Source organism: Corythoichthys intestinalis, chromosome 7 (genome assembly GCF_030265065.1).
Source record: "Corythoichthys intestinalis isolate RoL2023-P3 chromosome 7, ASM3026506v1, whole genome shotgun sequence".
NCBI lineage: Eukaryota > Metazoa > Chordata > Actinopteri > Syngnathiformes > Syngnathidae > Corythoichthys > Corythoichthys intestinalis.
The window spans coordinates 2,028,268-2,049,834 of record NC_080401.1 but is presented as its reverse complement, the minus strand read 5'-3'; the positions used below and the strand labels follow the sequence as shown (position 1 = coordinate 2,049,834).

Genomic DNA, 21,567 nt, shown 5'->3' with positions numbered 1-21,567 from the left:
ACAGATTGCTCAACAAAAAGCATGAAAAGAAAAAGTATATTTTATTTAAGGCCAAAATTTAGTTTTAAAATATTAAGATTAAAATGAAAACTGTGGTCTTACCTTTATTTGCAGATGAAGTCCATGCGCCTGCCCTTCGCCACAAAAACCTCAGTTACTTTGTTGTAAAAGTCCTCCTTATTTTCCTTTAGTTTTAAAAGTCTCTCCGCCTCAAAGAAGATGATCGCCAGGGAGGAAAGTTGTCCTGAATCGGTCCTATTCCGACTGTATCACATCACCGATTGCTTCAATTAGATCGTTCTCTATTCTATTTGACAAGCCAGAAAACACAGTGGATGTGTCCAAATGTCTAGCTAACCTCTCATCTTTCTCAGCAAAAGCGTATAAAAGTTCGACATAATTGCCACGATTACTAGAGCTTGCCCTCTCATCGTTACCACGAAATGCTAACTCCTGCTTAGCTAAGAAGCAGGTTGTATTAATGAAGTCTTTCAAAATCTCGCGGTTCTCCTTTACCATAGCATTGTGGGTGCTAACGTTGAGCCGCCGCTGTTCGTTCAAAGCCAAATCGATCCTTGAGCTTCCAAAAAATTTTAAAGCAGTCTGGCTTTGAATGTGAGTGTACGATCTCTCATGTTTGCTGAGACTTCGTGGTAAATTTTTCATGTCACAATATCCCGTGTTAGTCCAGACATTGGCACAAGTTGAGAACAAAAGGCATGGGAAGCAGTAAAGGCGTTTTTTCGAAGGACAGCCACACAGCCAGTCTTTTCGGGTGTACCACTCCGTTTGAAAAGAGCGAGTTATCTTAGACTGTCCGGTAGTTTGAAGCAAACCTTTTAGCTCCGGCGTTGGTCTTCCTCTGTTAATCAGGTCCACTTTTGACTGAAAGTCCAGTTTTGAGAATTTTTTAAGTTTGGATATATAATCCTCTTCCACTTTGGGAGTCCGATGTCGACGTAGTAAACAATACAAAACGGCTCGCCGCAGTGCACTTGACTCGCCTGGCGCCATTACCTGTTGGCTCACGTTCGCCCCCTTTCTGTGCGGCAGCGTACTATCTGCCGCAACCTGTGCCTTTTCACTGCGGTTTTATTTCCCATCAGCAAAACTAAATATGTCGCTAACAAACATTAAACTTTAAGGGTTAAAGACATTAGCCAGACTGTGGAAAATCAGGTCAAATAAACGTATCTGGAAACATTATAATGGCGACATGCAGATGTACAGCAACCAGCACGCTCCAATTCCATGTATCAACCCAGTTTGTTATGGACTGCGCAATCAGAGGTGAGGCTTTACTCGTTGCTGCCGCACCTCTCGTTTCATTTCGTTATTTGAACAGGAAATGGGCAAATTCAGCGATTTTGACTATAAAAAATGTTTGAAATGAGTCATACATTAAGAGCAATGGACAAATATTAATATAAATTTGATGCTATAATTATTTTTTTGTCATGATGACAGGTGAGGCTCTGCCTCACCTGCCTCCCCTGACCGCACATCACTGGGCACCATTCAAGTATCGAATCATCTGGAATTTTTGCGCAACGCAGGCTTATTTTTTAAACGGCCCGAAAAATTTTCCGTTTGCACGTAAACGCCGATTTTCCGATTTTTTAATTTTTATAACGCCACTTATCCTACAATTTTTGAAGAAATCACATAATTTGGACATAAAAAATTCCGGCACGGTGAGGGGCATAAAGATTGTATACAGAATTTGTAAAAAAGTTTACGGTTCCCTGGAAATTTGCCAAAAACTTTCCCATTCATTTCTAATGGGATGCCACGTCCACATTTCCCATTAACTTCCAATTGGAATTTACATTGCATTGATGCCATTGACGGCAATGTATGTCAAATGTATTCTATTGATGCCAATGTATTTGGACTCCATTGACGCCTATGTGGGTTGATGCCATTGACGGCGAAGGATGTCCAAATATTTTCCCATTCATTTTTCAATGGCAAAAAACCCCCCCAAAAAACAATGTCCTCAAATCAACAGGAAATGACCAAATATCAATAGGACGTGTCCCCCAAACGTCGCTGTTTCCACTGACGCTTATGAGGGGCGCTGCCATTGACAGCCATGGACGTCCAAATTTCCTTACTGTGTTTAATGCCATTGACGGGCAAGTTTGTCCATTCTATTTATGCCAATGTACTTGGATTCAATGGACGCCGATGTAAGTTGATGCCATTGAAGGCCATGGACGTCCAAATTTTTCATTTTCAATGGCAAAAAACCAATGTCCCCAAATCAACAAGATATGACCAGATATGAATAGGACGTGTCCCCCAAATGACCTAATTTGACAAGGCCAAGCCCCCTAAATGTCCCCAAATGACCTGATATGACCAGGCCTCGCCCCCAAAATGACCTGATATGACCAGGCCACGCCCCCCAAATGTTCCCAAATGACCTGATATGACCAGGCCACGCCCCCCAAATGTTCCCAAATGACCTGATATGACCAGGCCACGCCCCTCAAATGTCCGCAAATGACCTGATATGACCAGGCTACGCCCCCCCAATGTCCCCAAATCAACAGGAACTGACCTGATATTGTCCCTGAAATGTCCCCAAACCAACCCGGGCGGGGCTAAGATCTGTATCTCTACACAGCAAAGACCCAGAGTGATTTCTCAAGAAATTGCAGTTTATAGTTACAAAAAGTTGTTTATATTTATTTAATTATGACCCTTTTGGGGTTCCATAATTTCAAACAAAAAAGGGCCGCCGAGATTGGTCCAAACCCTTGGTCCAAAAATAAGTCCACAAAAAATAAACTGACCAACAAGGTCAAAATGCATTGTTAACTACCTCAATTATTTATCAAAGAGATAATTGAACCCCCCCTCCCCCCAAAAAACTCAACTCTCAATCAATAAATGCATTGCTCAGCTTAAAAGGATCCACGGATAGAAAGACGTCATTATGAGCCATTGTTGTTGACAACACAGGGTGATGACGTCACACAGTTGCGCTGCCGGGATTCCGGAGTATGACTCAAGCGACATAAACGTCATCTGTTCAACCCTTTTGATTTGAACCCAAGAGGAACATTAATCAGGATGACAGCACTGTCGATATTTCACAAACCAAGCAGGAAACGCAAAATGAACAGGAATGACAGTTTGAGACGTGACAAGAGTTGTGGAAAAAACGGTGTTCTGCCAAAATGTGCTACACTGGCGAAACGCCCTACAAGAGGCGAATTTGACACCCAAAGTACTATTGTGCCCTTTCAGCTTGTTTTGTTTAGATGCATACAGACAGAACATACTAAAGATGCTTTAAGAAAATAGCTAAATGAAGTAATATCAAATAAAGGTGGTTTAAATATGCTTCGTGACTAATGTGGTCAACAGATCAACAATCTGTTTTAAAGATACCACAAGAAAACACTATGCTTAAAAGAATGAGAGGGAAACACATGCAAAAAATATTTTGAGGCAATGAAAAGGTAATAAAAGACTCAATAAAAACACATATATTAATTACTCGCGGCTTTTATTTGTTTACATCTTTTTATTTGTTGTTGTTTATTTGTTTGTTGTTTTTTAACACAAGTACCTCAGCCAAAACAAAAGTTACAATTAGAATAATCTTATTCATGGTCCATTTGGTAACAGCGGAAAGGTAAACGTTTAATCTTTGTCATAATTCCAAAGTTGTGATTGGCTGTGTCGTAAGCAAGTCCTTTATCTATTTTACACAGACCACTTATACATCACTAACGAAACAAAACACAGGGAGACACGCACACCCCCACACCCCCACACACGCACACCCAACCACACAAAAATAAAAAAATAGTCAAAGGTTCCCTTTAAGTTTAAAAAAAAAAAAATAAAAAAAAAAAATAATTCATTCAATTTCAAGGAGATACAAAATTTAATTCCTCTTTGATATCAGAATCTAAGTGCACCTTATACAATCAATTAGAATCAACTATTCAAATAGAGTTAGGAAAATATACAGTTGAGACACAGCTACAAATTCCATCGGCATTTTAAACACCAGTCAAGAAGAGACAAATTAGTTGGAAAAACAATTCATTTTAGTACTCAGAGCTCGTAAGATGGCACACTTGACAGCTTCTCCGAAAACAATGCTTTGTAAATGGCTCGTTTGTTAATCGCGTCCATCAACAGGCAAGCGGAACTCACTAGTTGCTAACAATGACGCATACAATTCATGATAGTATTGTTTAAGTTGCTAATTTTTATTGCTAATAGTGTTGCCACAGTGACGGAGCCCCGGAAGAGGTCCCCCTGGCTTTCCTATATTATTAAATTTTTAAATTGCTGAAGTTTTTCTTTTGAAGAGTTCGAGCTACAAAAGTGCTGAAATTTATACATATTTATTGTAAATATATGTACATAGATTTTAATGTGATGACTTGATCACTTTAAATGACCTTGTGTAGAGTTTTGCTGCACAAATAAATTTGCCTTGACTTGCCTTGCCTTCGACACGCAAAATGTCTTTACTAGCTATTTGTCTTTTTAGTCAGCGAGCAGCTTCTTCGTCTTCATATACTGTATCTCGACTGTCATGTCGGCTAATGCTTTTTTGTTTTTTTCCCCCCATTGTTTCGCTGTACAGCACCTTCCTCCATAACATCTTTCATTCTCACTCGAGCAAATTTCCTCCGAAAAGTCCCATGTATCTGAAGAAATATCCACAGATTCATGAACTGATTACAATGCTACATTGGAGTTGGTGGTATTGCAGGCACATGCTCACATGCATACAAGATGTTCACCTTGTATGACGTCACGTTTCCAAGGAGCCCAATTCACATGTGCCTTTTTTTTCGTGATGTATTAAAGCCACTGGCTTGATGCATGCTGTAAATCAATTGCACCTGTACAGCAATTAAATATGGGTTAGACAAATAAAAAGAGGGTCTAAAAAAAATCCTCTGACAAATTCTTTGTTCTCTGGCTACAATTATGTATGTATGGGGAGTCTAATCTCTTCCTCAGTTTCTAATCATTTTGCCTACTTTATCTTTAGACATAAGGGAGAGTGGAAGTCCCAAGCCAGTGATGGTTTTCATTCATGGTGGATCCTACATGGAAGGAACTGGAAACCTATTTGATGGCAGTGTCCTGGCAAGCTACGGGAATGTGATTGTAATAACAGTCAATTACCGGTTGGGTGTTCTAGGTAAGGCTAAACTCAAACTACAGATTTTAGCTTGCTGTCTAGCTTAGACTGAGCACCAACAATTTAGTGAGGACAGTACAGTCACGTTTATGGATGGCACACACACACACACACACACACACACACGCACGCACGCACACACACACACACACACATATACTGGGGCAAATAAGTATTTAGTCAACCACCAATTGTGCAAATTCTCCTACTTGAAAAGATTAGAGAGGTCTCTAATGGTCAACATGGGTAAACCTCAACCATGAGAGACAGAATGTGAAAAAAAAGAAAAGAAAATCAAATTGTTTGATTTTTAAAGAATTTATTTCCAAAGAGTGGAAAATAAGTATTTGGTCACCTCCAAACAAGCAAGATTTCTAGGTCTAACTTCTTTTAACGAGGTCTAACGAGGCTCAACTTGTTACCTGTATTAATGGCACCTGTTTTAAATCATTATCGGTATAAAACACACCTGTCCACAAACTCAGTCAGTCACACTCCAAACTCCACTATGGCCAAGACCAAAGAGCTGTCGAAGGACACCAGAGACAAAATTGTAGACCTGCACCAGGCTGGGAAGACTGAATCTGCAATAGGTAAAACGCTTGGTGTAAAGAAATCAACCGTGGGAGCAATTATTAGAAAATGGAAGACATACAAGACCACTGATAATCTCCCTCGATCTGGGGCTCCATGCAAGATCTCACCCCGTGGTGTCAAAATGATAACAAGAACGGTGAGCAAAAATCCCACAACCACAAGGGGGGACCTTGTGAATGACCTACAGAGAGTTGGGACCACAGTAACAATGGCTACTATCAGTAACACAATGCGCCACCAGGGACTCAAATCCTGCACTGCCAGACGTGTCCCCCTGCTGAAGAAAGTACACGTCCAGGCCCGTCTGCGGTTCGCTAGAGAGCATCTGGATGATCCAGAAGAGGACTGGGAGAATGTGTTATGGTCAGATGAAACCAAAATAGAACTTTTTGGCAGAAACACAGGTTCTCGTGTTTGGAGGAGAAAGAATACTGAATTGCATCCGAAGAACACTGTGAAGCATGGGGGTGGAAACATCATGCTTTGGGGCTGTTTTTCTGCAAAGGGACCAGGACGACTGATCTGTGTAAAGGAAAGAATAAATGGGGCCATGTATCGAGAGATTTTGAGTGAAAATTTCCTTCCATCGGCAAGGGCATTGAAGATGAGACGTGGCTGGGTCTTTTAGCATGACAATGATCCCAAACACACAGCCAGGGCAACAAAGGAGTGGCTTCAAGAAGAAGACGCAAAGAAGCATTTCAAGGTCCTGGAGTGGCCTAGCCAGTCTCCAGATCTCAACCCCATAGAAAATCTGTGGAGGGAGTTGAAAGTCCGTGTTGCCCAACGACAGCCCCAAAACATCACTGCTCTAGAGGAGATCTGCATGGAGGAATGGGCCAAAATACCAGCAACAGTGTGTGAAAAGCTTGTAAAGAGTTACAGAAAACGTTTGGCCTCTGTTATTGCCAACCAAGAGTAGATAACGAAGTACTGAGATGAATTTTTGGTATTGACCAAATACTTATTTTCCACCATGATTTGCAAATAAATTCTTTAAAAATCAAACAATGTGATTTTCAGTTTTTTTCCCCACATTCTGTCTCTCATTGTTGAGGTTTACCCATGTTGACAAGTACAGGCCTCTCTAATATTTTCAAGTGGGAGAACTTGCAAGATTAGTGGTTGACTAAATACTTATTTGCCCTACTGTATATATATATATATATATATATATATTATATATATATATTAGGGCTGTCAAATGATTAAAAATTTTAATCGAGTTAATTACAGCTTAAAAATTAATTAATCGCAATTAATCACAATTCAACCCATCTCTAAAATATGCCATATTTTTATGTAAATTATTGTTGGAATGGAAAGGTAAGACACACGACGGATATATACATACAACATACTGTACTGTCTTTGTTTATTGTAACAATAAATCCACAAATGGCATTATTAACATTCTTTCTGTTAAAGTGATCCACGGATAGAAAGACTTGTAGTTCTTAAACGATAAATGTTATAGCTACAAGTTATAGTAATTTTATATTAAAACCCCTCTTCATGTTTTCGTTTTAATAAAATTTGTAAAATTTTCAATCAAAAGTAGAGTTAATATAATAATAAGAAGAATAAAAATAACAATAATAAATATAGAGTGAAAAGTTTTACGTGTATTTTGCATAGCTAAGTTGATATAAATGCCAGTTTACTTAGCATTGTTGTTTAACTGTGTGTCAGAATAGGGCCTCATTACTATAGACTGAAATGCTTTTCTTTCTGAGAACATTATTATTTTTTTAGAGATAGGAGTATTATTTTTGTTGTGCTTTCACTAAACGATTCTTATGTTTGTTGTGAAGGAGAAGCTTATGTCAATAAATGGCGCGCCTGTGTCCACTCGCCTTTACTGTATAACATATACAGTGGGGAGAACAAGTATTTGATACACTGCCAAAACCCATTGGCAGTGTATCAAATACTTCTTCTCCCCACTGTACCTGTACATATCTTACCCAAAATAAAACGAGACACATAATTGCCACTAAAAGAAAGAAAACTTACCGAAATATGTGTGGAGCACAAATAGCAATTTGCATTGCATTGTGAATACAGCATAAACGTCTCACAACTACTAATTCTCCCACATTTAGAAGACATAACATGAGTATGGAACGGCGCTGCCCCCGGTGGCATTCTCTTCACTCTTAATGTCCATAAACGGCCGCATTGTAATGTTTGAGGCAATATGCCAGCGGGTGCGTTAATTGCGTCAAATATTTTAACGTGATTAATTAAAAAAATTAATTAACGCCCGTTAACGCGATAATTTTGACAGCCCTAATATATATATATATATATATATATATATATATATCAGAGGTTGCGCTAGACATTTTCGTTGTCTGTCATTTTGACTGACAGGGTCATAAAAATCCGGTCATAGTCTATTTTTACCCGTCACTTAAATTTTTAAAATGATAATGATGACATATTCAATAGTATTTAGTATTCATTCATTTTTAATTAATATTGTAACGCTTGCTTGGCGGCGAAAAATTAGACACGGAAGTCGTGGTATTTTTCTCCCTTTTTACTCTGCTTACCGCCAACAACTCCGCCCCCAAAGAAAAGGAGGCAACGATATAGACCCCAATCACCAACGTCACACAATGATCTTAATTGTGGTTGTCAGCCCAAAATCTTCCAAATATATATTAAATGCATCTTACCAGATATAAAAAGACTACTACATAGTCTGTGGTGATCGTTTGGTGCCCAGATTTCTTGTCGAATTACAGCAGTCCATCTCGCTCTCATCTTCGCGTCTCTCAGAATACGGTAGAACAGGGGTCCCCAAACTTTTTCCTGTGAGGGCCACATAACCCTTCTCTTCTCTGATGAGGGGCCGGGGTCAGTTTGTAACAGAAAAAGTGTGACGATTGCAGGAGTGCCTAAATGTAAAAATGTATTGTTTTTCAGAAAGCCACAATCAAATAACCCTTTCTGGATTCTTCACGGAACCAAAGTAAATAAAATAAAAATGATATAATATAATATAGTATAATATAATATAATTAGGGCTGTCAAACGATTAAAATTTTTAAGCGAGTTAATCACAGCTTAAAAATTAATCGTAATTAATCGCAATTCAAACATCTCTAAAATATGCCGTATTTTTCTGTAAATTATTGTTGGAATGGAAAGATAAGACACAAGACGGATATATACATTCAACATACTGTACATAAGTACTGTATTTGTTTATTATAACAATAAATCAACAAGATGGCATTAACATTAATATTCTGTCAAAGCAATCCCTGGATAGAACGACTTGTAGTTCTTAAAAGATAGATTTTAGTACAAATTATAGAAGATTTATGTTAAAACCCCTCTTAATGTTTTCGTTTTAATAAAATTGGTAAAATTTTCAATCAAAAAAATTAACTAGTAGCTCACCATTGTTGATGTCAAGAATTACACAATGCTCATGGTGCATAAAATCAGTCGCACCCAAGCGCCAGCAGAGGGAGACAAAAAACACAAGTAACAAGTGGACATGACACTGCTGTCATTTTAATCTGTTTGAGCGGGGCATATGCGTTAATTGCGTCAAATATTTTAACGTGATTAATGAAAAAAATTAATTACCGCCCGTTAACACGATAACTTTGACAGCCCTTAATATAATATAATATAATATAATATAATATAATATAATATAATATAATATAATATAATATAATATAATATAATATAATATAATATAATACAATATAATATAATCAGGGGTGCACATAATTTTTTTGCCCAGGTTCTCAGAGGAGGACCTGGAGATGTGACTTGGTCCTCATTGAGCTTGAGAGCCGACCCACCTGATGCGATACATTTATGACAAGCTTTACTTAGAGCCAATTAACTTTGATTAATTATATTAACAGTTAATGCTTGATTAACATCAACTGGCACAACAAAATTGCCATTACTTTGAAGTGAAATGCAAAGAAATAAACATAAAAGCACCAATTCAAAATAAAGGGCATTATGCGGCTCCCACATTAACTCCAAGCCTTTTTAAAAGTGGGATGTCCTCCTCATAAGACCTCATTGAACGTGTATGTTTAGCTTTGTAAAATGCGAGCAAAAACACGTTTGTCAGTGCATGTCGCTGTTCATTACCTTTATTCCGCCCTATTCCGCCACATGTCCATAGGGCGAGTGGGGTCCTGTTTGACATCGATAGTTTGCTTAATTGCCACATGCTCTCTCTTTTTTCGTGCTTTTCAAAGTTTGGATGGCTGAAATTCTTTGACCCTACATAAAATGCGTTGCTCTAATCGGCGACATTGGGATTCTCACGGCACATTTTGTACCGCATTTCCGTGCGAGCATCATTCGCTTCTAGCCATGGTACCTCCTGTAGCCACTTTTCAGCAAAAGTCCTTTTTTTCGGTAGCTCCGGTGACGTCTCTGTCGTCTGTCTGTCTTTTGACGGGGGTGGGGGAACACGGAAGTAATTACTCAGTGTGGCCTGCCTCATCGACATTTTGAGAAGTTATTTTCTCGTGTCCGCCGCAAATAGTGGTCAGCCATCGGTACGCAAAAGCGTATGGAAGCCGTTGAGGGCCAGCGCGTTTGTCTACGTCCAGTACGCATGTGCGGACCACTTATGTGCACCCCTGAATATAATATAATATAATATAATATAATATCATGTAATGTAATATAATATAATAATACTGTATTAATTAAATAGATAATAACCAAATAACCATTGCTCAGTTCTTCACAGAAAAAAGCCAGGACATAAATAACTCTATTGGGAAAAAAAAAAAAAAAAAAAAAAATTTTTTTTTTTTACCAATTTTTTTTTTTTTTTTTGTTCAGGGGGCCGGACCAAATGTGGCCGCGGGCCGTATCCGGCCCGCGGGCCGTAGTTTGGGGACCCCTGCGGTAGAACTTCAAGTCTCTCCGTCTATCTTCTCTGTTACAGCAACCAACCGCCAAACACGCCTTCACCATTTTGATTATTAATATTAACGAGCAGAAAAACACGCCGTAATAGGAGGCATGTACGTAGCGGTAATGTATAAACATGACGGGCTGACACACAATATGGCGGCTCCGGTCAGGGGGGCGGAGTTGTGACGTCATGTGATTAGGGTCTATACACATAATCTTGTCCATCAATTGGATGACACGCTGGCACACCGGGTGCACCAATAAGAACCTCGCGTTGATGTGTCAATCACGGTGCCGCCGCTAGACCCCGGTTACGCTACAATATTCTGACAGAATAGCCAACGACGTCATGCATTAAGAGAGACAATAGCTAATTGATATGCTAACTCGCCACCCTGTGGTCTAGGGGTGTGAATTGCAACCTGTCAAAATGACTGACGGACTTCAGTTTTTTCCGTCACCGTTTTAAAAAAAACGGTCAACGACGGAAAATTTCCGATTAACGCGACCCCTGATATATACATATATATATATATATATATATATATATATATATATATATATATATATATATATATATATATACATATATATATATATATATATATATATATATATATATATATATATATATATATATATATGTTAGGGCTGTCAAACGATTAAAATTTTTAATCGAGTTAGTTACAGCTTAAAAATTAATTAATCGTAATTAATCGCAATTCAAACCATCTATAAAATATGCATTAATAATAAATATACATTCAACAAACAGTACATAAGTACTGTATTTGTTTATTATAACAATAAATCAACAACATGTCATTAACATTATCAACATTCTGTTAAAGCGATCCATGGATAGAAAGACTTGTAGTTCTTAAAAGATAATGTTAGTACAAGTTATAGAAATTTTATATTAAAACACCTCTTAATGTTTTCGTTTTAATAAAATTTGTAAAATTTTCAATCAAAAACTAAACTAGTAGCCCTCCATTGTTGATGTCAATAATTACATAATGCTCATGGGTGCCTAAGCCCATAAAATCAGTTACACCCAAGCGCCAGCAGAGGGTGACAAAACTAAAAAAAAAACACAAGTAACAAGTTGGCATTGCACTGTGCTGTCATTTTAATCTGTTTGAGCGGGGAATGTGTGTTAATTGCGTCAAATATTTTAATGTGATTAATTAAAATAAAAAAAATACCGCCTGTTAACGCAATAATTTTGACAGCCCTAATATATATATGCATTGGCACCTCGACATCAGGGTATCCAGGTCTTAAAAAGTCTAAAGTCTTAAAACCAATAATTTAGGTCCTTAAAATGTCTAAAATTCTTCTAAAGTCTCGTGAAAAGTCTTTAAAAAAATCTGTTGACTTTACTTTCATTTAGATCATAAACTAACATTAGCATGCTAGCAAAAATACTACATCCCTTCACCTTAAATTGAATAAGACCAAAATTATTACTCTTCCTTTGCAGGTTTCTTGAGTACTGGGGACCAGGCGGCAAAGGGGAATTATGGTTTGTTGGACCAAATCCAGGCTCTTCGCTGGACCAGTGAAAATATTGCAGCCTTTGGTGGTGATCCATTACGTATCACTGTGTTTGGCTCGGGGGCTGGAGCCTCCTGCGTCAACCTTCTCACACTTTCTCACTATTCAGAAGGCAACCGCTGGAGCAACTCCACCAAAGGTAAAAGGCATATTTCCAGTTGGAATCTAGCAGGATCAAAAGTATTATTGTTAAACACCGAACAAAAAAAATAAGCACAACACTTATGATTTTGCTCCCATGTTTTATGAGCTGAACTAAAAGATTTAAAAGACCAATTTCCCACAAATATTGTTCTAGAATATGTATTTTCTCACCTGCCTTGACTCACATATGAATTTAAAGTGCATATGACATGACAAAAACAATCTTGAATAGCATTATTATTGAAATTAAAATCATATTTTGAGATGATTCAACTATATACAACAATTTGGCAAAGCGCAGATGACGAGAAATCTGCCGTTTAGCTCCTCTTGTCATTATAGCGCGCTGGCGCCTCCATCTTGGTGATGACGTCAAACAATATGTAACATACAGCCATCTATGTTTGAGTTATATTTGGAGGAGGAAGATTAAGAAAGAGAAAAAGGTCACAGAGACAAAAAACATGAGGCTGATGACTAGAGCAGACTGGCTGGGCAACACAAAATGGAGAGACAGTGAGAACAAAAAATGGTATTTGTTATCTGACAAAATTGATTTTGCTGTGTGGCATTTTTTTGCCATGTTGCAAAAATCTATTTTGGCATGTGGCATTTTTTGCCATGTGGCATTTTTTTGGTATGTGGGAAAATGGATTTTGGCATGTGGCACTTTTTTATGCCATTTGGGATTTTTTTGGAATGTGGCAAAATGGATTTTGCTGTGTGGCATTTTTTTGCCATGTTGCAAAAAGTATTTTGGCATGTAGCGTTTTTTGACATTTGGCATTTTTTTTGGTATGTGGCAAAATGGATTTTGGCATGTGGCACTTTTTTTATGCCATATGGGATTTTTTTGGTATGTGGCAAAATTGATTTTGGTATGTGGCATTTTTGCAGGCCATGCACGTCTATGCCATTGATGGCTTTGCATGTCCAAATTTTCCATTCATTTAAATGGCAGAATAACGTGTGGCTGTGATTTTTGACCATACACTTGCCATTACAGCGCATTGACATGCAACTGGCACCCAAGTCAGGCTATGCCACTGACATCTATGAACGTCCAAATTTTCCATTAATTTTGAATGGCAGAAAAACGTATGGTTGTGATTTTTGACCATACACTTTACATTACAGCACATTGACATTCAGCTGGCACCCAAGTAAGGCTATGCCATTGACGGCTTTGCACGTCCATGCCATGGATACCAAACTAAATTATTATAATTATTCCAACAATCAACTGAAGTGGGTATGGGACCATGTTGGACAATCCCTTGGGAGTCTGGAATTATCAAAAGGTTAGGAAGCTCTGGTCTGATCCACACATATGCATAAAAATACCAGATGACATACTCAGTTTTTTACCGACTTGTCTGTTTTCTTCTAGTAGTGCTCTGTTTTTACTTGCATTTCCCTCTCCATATGGTGGCATATTCAATTTTGTTTTCTATTGCTAATCAATTAGAACAATAAACATTCAAGTTGTAAAAAACATTATTGAGACTGAGACGTTTATTTTTTTGTTAATGTTTAGTCTTCAATGAAGAGTTTTTTTGTACTTTTCCCGTAACTTTTTGCGTAACATGTAAAGCAGCACAGCACGATATCTGATTAACTAGTATAACCAAAGCGAAACAGGCATTTACATACACAGTCACATACCCACATATAAATCATATACCTAATGTGTTGTTCCTATTATGTTTTATTCTGCTTGAGTTGCTTTAAATAGGACTGACCTCAACACTAAGGCCTAGTATCATCTAAGAAACGTGGTCTCTTGAAATGCTTCTATTTTCCTATTATAAAGCTGAGCGTTGACTGTGGATTATTTAGGTCTGAGGATATTTCACAAATGGATTTGTTGCACAGGTGGCATCCTATTAATGTTCTGCGCTGGAACTCACTGAGCCCCTGAGCGCGACCCATTCTTTCACAAATGTCTGCATGCCTAGATGCTTGATTTTATACACCTTTGGCCTGGCCAAGTGATTAGGACACCTGATTCTTATCATTTGGATGGTTCTGTCCTTATATACATGTATACCCTTTCACACATTTATTCTCTGACCTCACAAACACACATACTTGCCCTTTACAAAACCAATGGATCTTATCATGTGTGGCATCAGGAGACGTAAACCCGGACAGGAAATACCCACGTACGCCGAAAGTAATAAGCCAATCCCATGAACGATCAGACTTGTTTCTTGGTCACAGGTCTGGGCAAGATTCAAAATGCTATGATCTCCTTGGACTCTGCCAATAGGTGGACTTGCCAATATCTTTTGGTGAGATAAAGGGTGGTTATGAAGCCAGGGTTTCCCAAACTTTCAATTAGCTCATCAAGCTCATGTGGGCCTCCCGCATCCGGTAAGGTTTTTGTTCACCTTCCTTCTGGGTGGTGTGCATGTTTCACATTAGACGAGGTGCATACAGCCTGGACTTGCTCAGAAGACGTCCTGGTTGCCATCGACAAGCTCCCTAGCCTGCTGAAGTTAGTTGGGGTCTAGGCCAGGCCCAAATTGCACCTGGTCTCGAGGTTGGGTAGCCAGTTCTCTGGGGGAAAGACACGTGAATAATACCTCTCGTTCATGCCTAAGCCTGTCGCAATATGCAATAATTCCATTTATCGCACGGTAAATGAAAATCAAGGCGGTAATTTTCCCGCTGCAATTTATCGCCTCACGTGCGTGCGTATACGTGCGTGCGTGCGCGCGCGGCAGATATGCGGCGGACATGCTGTTAAAAGTTCGGCTTCCTTGTTACCAACAGCGCAATATGCTGTGATGAGGATTCACTCTGTTTTATTGACTTCTGGGTATGTTCGTTTTACACATTTGAACCTAGCTCATACTACAGGTATGAATGTGACACGGTCTGAACGTGACAAGTCGCATAGAACATGGCCATTTCAAATCCGATCTGGGTCACTTTCGTATGTGGTCTAAATCCGATCTAGGCCACATTTTGGAAAAATGAAAAATTTTAGTATTGCTTACATGGTCGAGACGGGGCAAATTGACACACCCACGTCATGTCATGCACACAAGTCAACGCTTATGTGCGTGCGTGTATGCGTTCTATCAGTCCATATAAACTTTGAATAAAGGACTAAACGGGGATTATCAATGTCGGTTATTTGTGTCATCTTTTTGGAAATCAAAATATGATCACACTGGAATGACATACAGCTAGCATGTGTCATTTGTTTTGATGCTTCTGCGCATGCGGTCACTTTGCTGAGCGCATCTCGGACTGCGAATTAGTGCGTATGCTTGATACTTGAACGGGCTTCATGGACAAAGGCAGTCTGAACAGGCATGCCGAAAAACCAGACATGATAAAAAAATCGGATTTGTGCATTAAGACCTGCAGTATGAAACTAGCCTTAGTGAAGCCAAATTTTTGTTACTGCTACTTAATCTATTTTTCTGTGTTGTTGTTAAAGTGCAATTGTTTGTGTTACTACATCTCTATACCTCTGTGCCCAAATGCTTAAGTTATTGAAGTGCAATTTTATCTTTCCTTGAAAAATACATTTGATTTCTTCTGTGTTTCTGTGCAGTATTGATATTGTTGTCTTTTACGTAAAAGAGGCATGGTCTATTTTTTTAGTTGGGGTTTCTTAAAAAGTATTTTTTAATTTAAGAGTAAACGTTTATTGCGTTTAAATGGGTATACTTAAAGGGCAACTGAAGAGCGTTTAGGATTTCGTTCTTGAGTGTTTTACTCGGTTGAATTGTATTAAATGCATCATTCGCTGTCTCAAAATGTCACCTAAAAAAAAAAAAAAATAAATAATTGACCGCGTAGTTTTTGAGTTATGGCCATAGCACCATAGCAATGAGGGACGCGCTGCCCTGCCGACCGCTACCTGACATAACTTCCAGGGAGCGTCGCCACCACTCTGAACACGGAAATATAGCACCACGCTATCCTCGCCGTATATAGACCCCAATCACGTGACGTCACAACTCCGCCCCCGACTGGTGCCGCCATATTGTCCATCAGTCCTCGTGCTTACATATTACCGCTACGTACATTCCTTCTATTGCTGCGTGTTTTTCTGCTTGTCTAAGGAATCACCGACTAGTAAATGAACCAAAAAACCTTCCTGACAATCGTTAACATTGAATAATCAAAATGGTGAAGGCATGTGTGGCGGTTGGTTGCAGTAACAGAGAAGATAAACGGTCATTTTAGTAGTTGCTGTGTGCCCATTGTTAAAAGGGCAAATCTCTAAAGCAGCACGGTTTGTTTATCTCGGTCCATGATGCGTTCCTGTCGACAGCCGTCAGACAGCGGCGAAAACATCTACATGATGCCAACACAATCGCAGACTTCATCAGACGGAGACTACGAAGCTCGTCGCCACTATTTTTCGGCTCACACCGGCCCGTTGTCGATCAAGTTTCATTTTACAATCGTGACAACGGTGACGCTCAGCTGACCAAATGTCGGTTTATATTCGGGTCGGTGACGATTTTGGGTCCTTATCGTGACATAAACTGGAGTATGATTGGAAATTTTGTGGTCTCAGGACAAGCTCTGACGCACGGGACGGGACCGGACGGGAGGAAACATTGGTTTGGGCATCAAGTATAGATCTGGCGAATGGATTGACCGAAGCTTTTCCAAATAGTGGCTTTTATGCAACTCATCCAATGAGTTTACAGCATCTGAAAGCACCAGGGCTTCCATAATTTGCAAGTGAATCCACCTTTAGAAACTATGATCATTGACAATACGGACACACAATGACAGACAATATGGCGCCACAATACAGTGATCACGTGATTGTGTGACGTTGGTGATTGGGGTCTATTGCAAACATTTTCTGGGTTTTACTCGCGAGATTCATCATGCCATCTCGATGTGTAGCGATGAATTGCTCACAGGAAGACTCGAGACTCTATGAGTGGTCCAAAAAAACTCCTGCAAAGGTTTGGACCGTTTTTGTGAGCATGCATACAGGTCCCCAATCGGCTCATTATTTTCATCATTTCAGCGACGACAGCTTTGAAAACCTACAACAATGCAACCTTGGTTTTACAAAGACGTAAGTAGACCATTACTGACTTTTCTTGATAAATGAGAGGGACTCCTACTGCCTGTTTGTTGAAGTGCGACATTTTTTTTTCTTGCTGTTGGCCTGTCATAAGTAGATAGGTTTGCTGACAAGTCGTCTACTCATGTGATTTCATTACTATATCAATAGGTATTATGTAAATTCAAATGTCCCCAGCACCAAATACTGGACTGTCTCAGAAAATTAGAATACACAATATTCTAATTTTTTGAGACAGTCCTGTGTATATATACAGGACTGTCTCAGGAAATTAGAATACACAATATTCTAATTTCCTGTCTGTCTCAGGAAATTAGAATATTGTGTATTCTAATTTCCTGTCTGTCTCAGGAAATTAGAATATTGTGTATTCTAATTTCCTGAGACAGTCCTGTATATATACACAGGACTGTCTCAAAAAATTAGAATATTGTGTATTCTAATTTTCTGAGACAGTCCAGTAGGTCCTTGGCTCGTTGTTTTTTGGCCTGTCACAGGGTAAATATAAAGCCTATACAGTTGCAGTCAAAAGTTTACATATACTTGTGAAGAACATAATGTCATGGCTCTCTTGAGTTTCCAGTTATTTCTACAACTCTGATTTTTCTCCGATAGAGTGATTGGAACAGATACGTCTTTGTCACAAAAAACATTCATGAAGTTTGGTTCTTTTATGACTTTATTATGGGTTAACAGAAAAAGTGATCAAATCTGCTGGGTCAAAAATATACATACAGCAACACAAATTAGCAATTTTGGCGAATCATTGACTTGAACAAGTCAGGAAAGTCACTTGGAGCCATGTCAAAGCAGCTGCAGGTCCCAAGAGCAACAGTGCAAACAATTGTCTGTAAGTATAAAGTGCATGGCACTGTTTTGTCACTGCCACGATCAGGAAGAAAACGCAAGCTATCACCTGCTGCTGAGAGAAAATTGGTCAGGAGGGTGAAGATTCAACCGAGAATCACCAAAAAGCAGATCTGCCAAGAATTAGAAGCTGCTGGAACACAGGTGTCATTGTCCACAGTCAAGCGTGTTTTGAATCTCCATGGACTGAGAGGCTGCCGTGCAAGAAGGAAGCCCTTGCTCCAAAACCGGCACCTTAAGGCTTGACTGAAGTTTGCTGCTGATCACATGGACAAAGATAAGACCTTCTGGAGGAAAGTTCTGTGGTCAGACAAAACAAAAATCGAGCTGTTTGGCCACAATGCCCAGCAATATGTTTGGAGGAGAAAAGGTGAGGCCTTTAACCCCAAGTACACCATGCCTACCGTCAAGCACGGTGGTGGTAGTATTATGCTGTGGGGCTGTTTTGCTGCCAATGGAACTGGTGCTTTACAGAGAGTAAATGGGATAATGAAGAAGGAGGATTACCTTCAAATTCTTCAAGATAACCTAACGTCATCAGCCCGAAGATTGGGTCTTGGGCGCAGTTGGGTGTTCCAACAGGACAATGACCCCAAACATACATCAAAAGTGGTAATGGAATGGCTAAATCAGGCTAGAATTAAGGTTTTCGAATGGCCTTCCCAAAGTCCTGACTTAAACCCCATTGAGAACTTGTGGACAATGCTGAAGAAACAAGTCCATGTCAGAAAGCCATCAAATTTAACTGAACTGCACCAATTCTGTCAAGAGGAGTGGTCAAAGATTCAACCAGAAGCTTGCCAGAAGCTTGTGGATGGCTACCAAAAGCGCCTAATTGAAGTGAAAATGGCCAAGGGACATGTTACCAAATATTAGTGCTGCTGTATGTATATTTTTGACCCAGCAGATTTGATCACTTTTTTTTCTGTTCACCCATAATAAAGTCATCAAAGAACCAAACTTCATGAATGTTTTTTGTGACAAAGAAGTATCTGTTCCAATCACTCTATCAGAGAAAAATCAGAGTTGTAGAAATAACTGGAAACTCAAGAGAGCCATGACATTATGTTCTTCACAAGTGTATGTAAACTTTTGACCACAACTGTATATAAAACAATCCACCTGCCAGGCCCTAATGTACCAAATACATCTCAATAAAACAATGACTATTATACTACAGCATCAACATCAAGGTCTTCCTATTTGAAGAGGAAACAATAGCATCAAATAGATGCTGCTTTGACTGGGGCATTATTATTTGATCACCAAGAAATTATTATTAAAAAATACTAAATTAAAATTAGGATTCATCCAATATTTTCATGCTGCTGTGATTTTTTTTTCCCAGGAAGCCAAACATAAAAAATTACCCTCAACACGATGAAAAAATCGTTGCAAGTCAGTTGCCACCCAGTTTCCCAAAATCAAGAGAGTGGGTCAAGTCATATGATGACACAAGTGATGCAAGTCCAGCGATGACGACTGAAGAGATTCTATGAGGCCTGCCAGATACTGAATTTCTTCCGTCTGCGACATCAGATGACAATAACTTAGGAGAAATAAATGTAGCAAATTTTGATGAAATGAAATCATAAAGTAGTCATATATACAGTACACATTTTTAAAAGAAAAATCTACTTACCTTCTGTTGAGAGAAATGGTATGTATTTATGGATGTGTCCTCAGTTGATGTTAAAATAATGTTCCTATTGCTTGTTATTATTGACATATTATCTTTTCGCCACAAGATGGCAGGATGGGACTTAATTGTCTTAAGTGCTACTTTTATTACTTCTTTTTGTTTGACTTTGATTACTTTGATTTGTGGGATTGCCTGGGAAGACAGCAATGAGAGAGGATGTATCCGCATGTCAGTGGAAATTAAACACGCCAAGTTTTGGCTAAAAGACAATTTATTCTCCTTCAATTCTTCCTACGAATGCAACGTTGAGCTGCAACCACTTCAACAGGTTATGGGCCCAGGAGTCATTCGAAGGTAAAGTCAGTTTCCACCGTGTAGAAGGTCGCGAAGGACAGCGTGCTCACGGACTGCTGATTAGCGGAAAAAGCTAACAAGCAACATGGATCCACGAGGAACAAGTAGGGTACCTCGACTGGCATTTGACGGAGATGAAGCTAGATATGAACTCTGGGAAACTAAAATGTTGGGACATTTTCATCTAATCGGGCTAAAGAACACAGTGCTGGTAGGACCAACCACTGAAGCCGCGAGAGAAAATGATGAAATGAAAAATGCGGACGCCTATGCTGAAATAATACAACTTCTTGATGATAAAAGCCTCTCGTTAATAATGAGAGATGCGCCAAATGATGGAAGCTCTGAAAACATTATGAGAGTATTATGCTGGGAAGGGAAAACCCAGGATTATAAATTTGTACACCATGCTAACATCTCTTCAAAAGGGAAACGAAGAAAGCATATTGGACTACATAATAAGTGCTGAGACCGCCATCACAGCATTGAGAAATGCAGGTGAAACAATGGGAGATGGTCTACTTATCGCAATGGTTTTGAAGGGGCTGCCAGAAAGTTACAAGCCATTTGCAGTTCATGTGGCGCATTCCGATGAGAACATGACATTTACAGAATTCAAACCCAAACTCCGAAGTTTTGAAGAAACGGAAAAATTAAATGCCGCAGAATCAAGAGACAAAGTGATGAAGACTCAAGCAAGAGCTTCAAAGCAAACCACAAGAGCAAACGCTCGGGACCGGATCAAAGACAACACAGAGTTGGTGTGCTTCAAATGTGGGATCAAAGGCCACCGTGCAAAATCATGTCGACAAAAGACATGGTGTAGTCATTGCAAAACTGACTCGCACAAAGACACCACTTGTAGACGCAAGGACAAACCTGACGGAGCGAGAATCGCTGAAGATGGAGATCCTGACTTCGCGTTCAAGGTGAGAGATGAACAGCCCGACACCAGGCGGCAGGATACACACAGCACCCGGGAACGAGGCCTGATGGTGGACACGGGAGCGACATCTGATATCATCATTGACGTGACCAAGTTCAAAAGCTTCGAGGAGACGTTCAAACCAGAGAACCACAGTGTCGAGTTGGCAGATGGTACACAGTGCAGTGGAGTCGCACTAAAAAGAGGAGATGCAGAGTGCTACCTGATTGACAACAAAGGACAGCAGCGCAAGGCAACACTCAGAAATGCACTCTTCATACCATCGTACCCACAAGACATTT

General features: G+C 39.3%; 1 protein-coding gene across 6 annotated transcripts in view; it reads left to right on the top strand.

The window, feature by feature from the left end:
* The window catches only part of nlgn1 (neuroligin 1), a 222,747-nt gene that overhangs the window by 118,284 nt on the left and 82,896 nt on the right, over positions 1-21,567 (top strand). For all 6 annotated transcript variants that reach the window (XM_057841073.1, XM_057841071.1, XM_057841070.1 and 3 more), the window contains 2 exons: positions 5,033-5,185; positions 12,186-12,398. In XM_057841073.1, the coding sequence (XP_057697056.1) occupies positions 5,033-5,185; positions 12,186-12,398 (366 nt within the window). The remainder of the gene's footprint in view (positions 1-5,032; positions 5,186-12,185; positions 12,399-21,567) is intronic.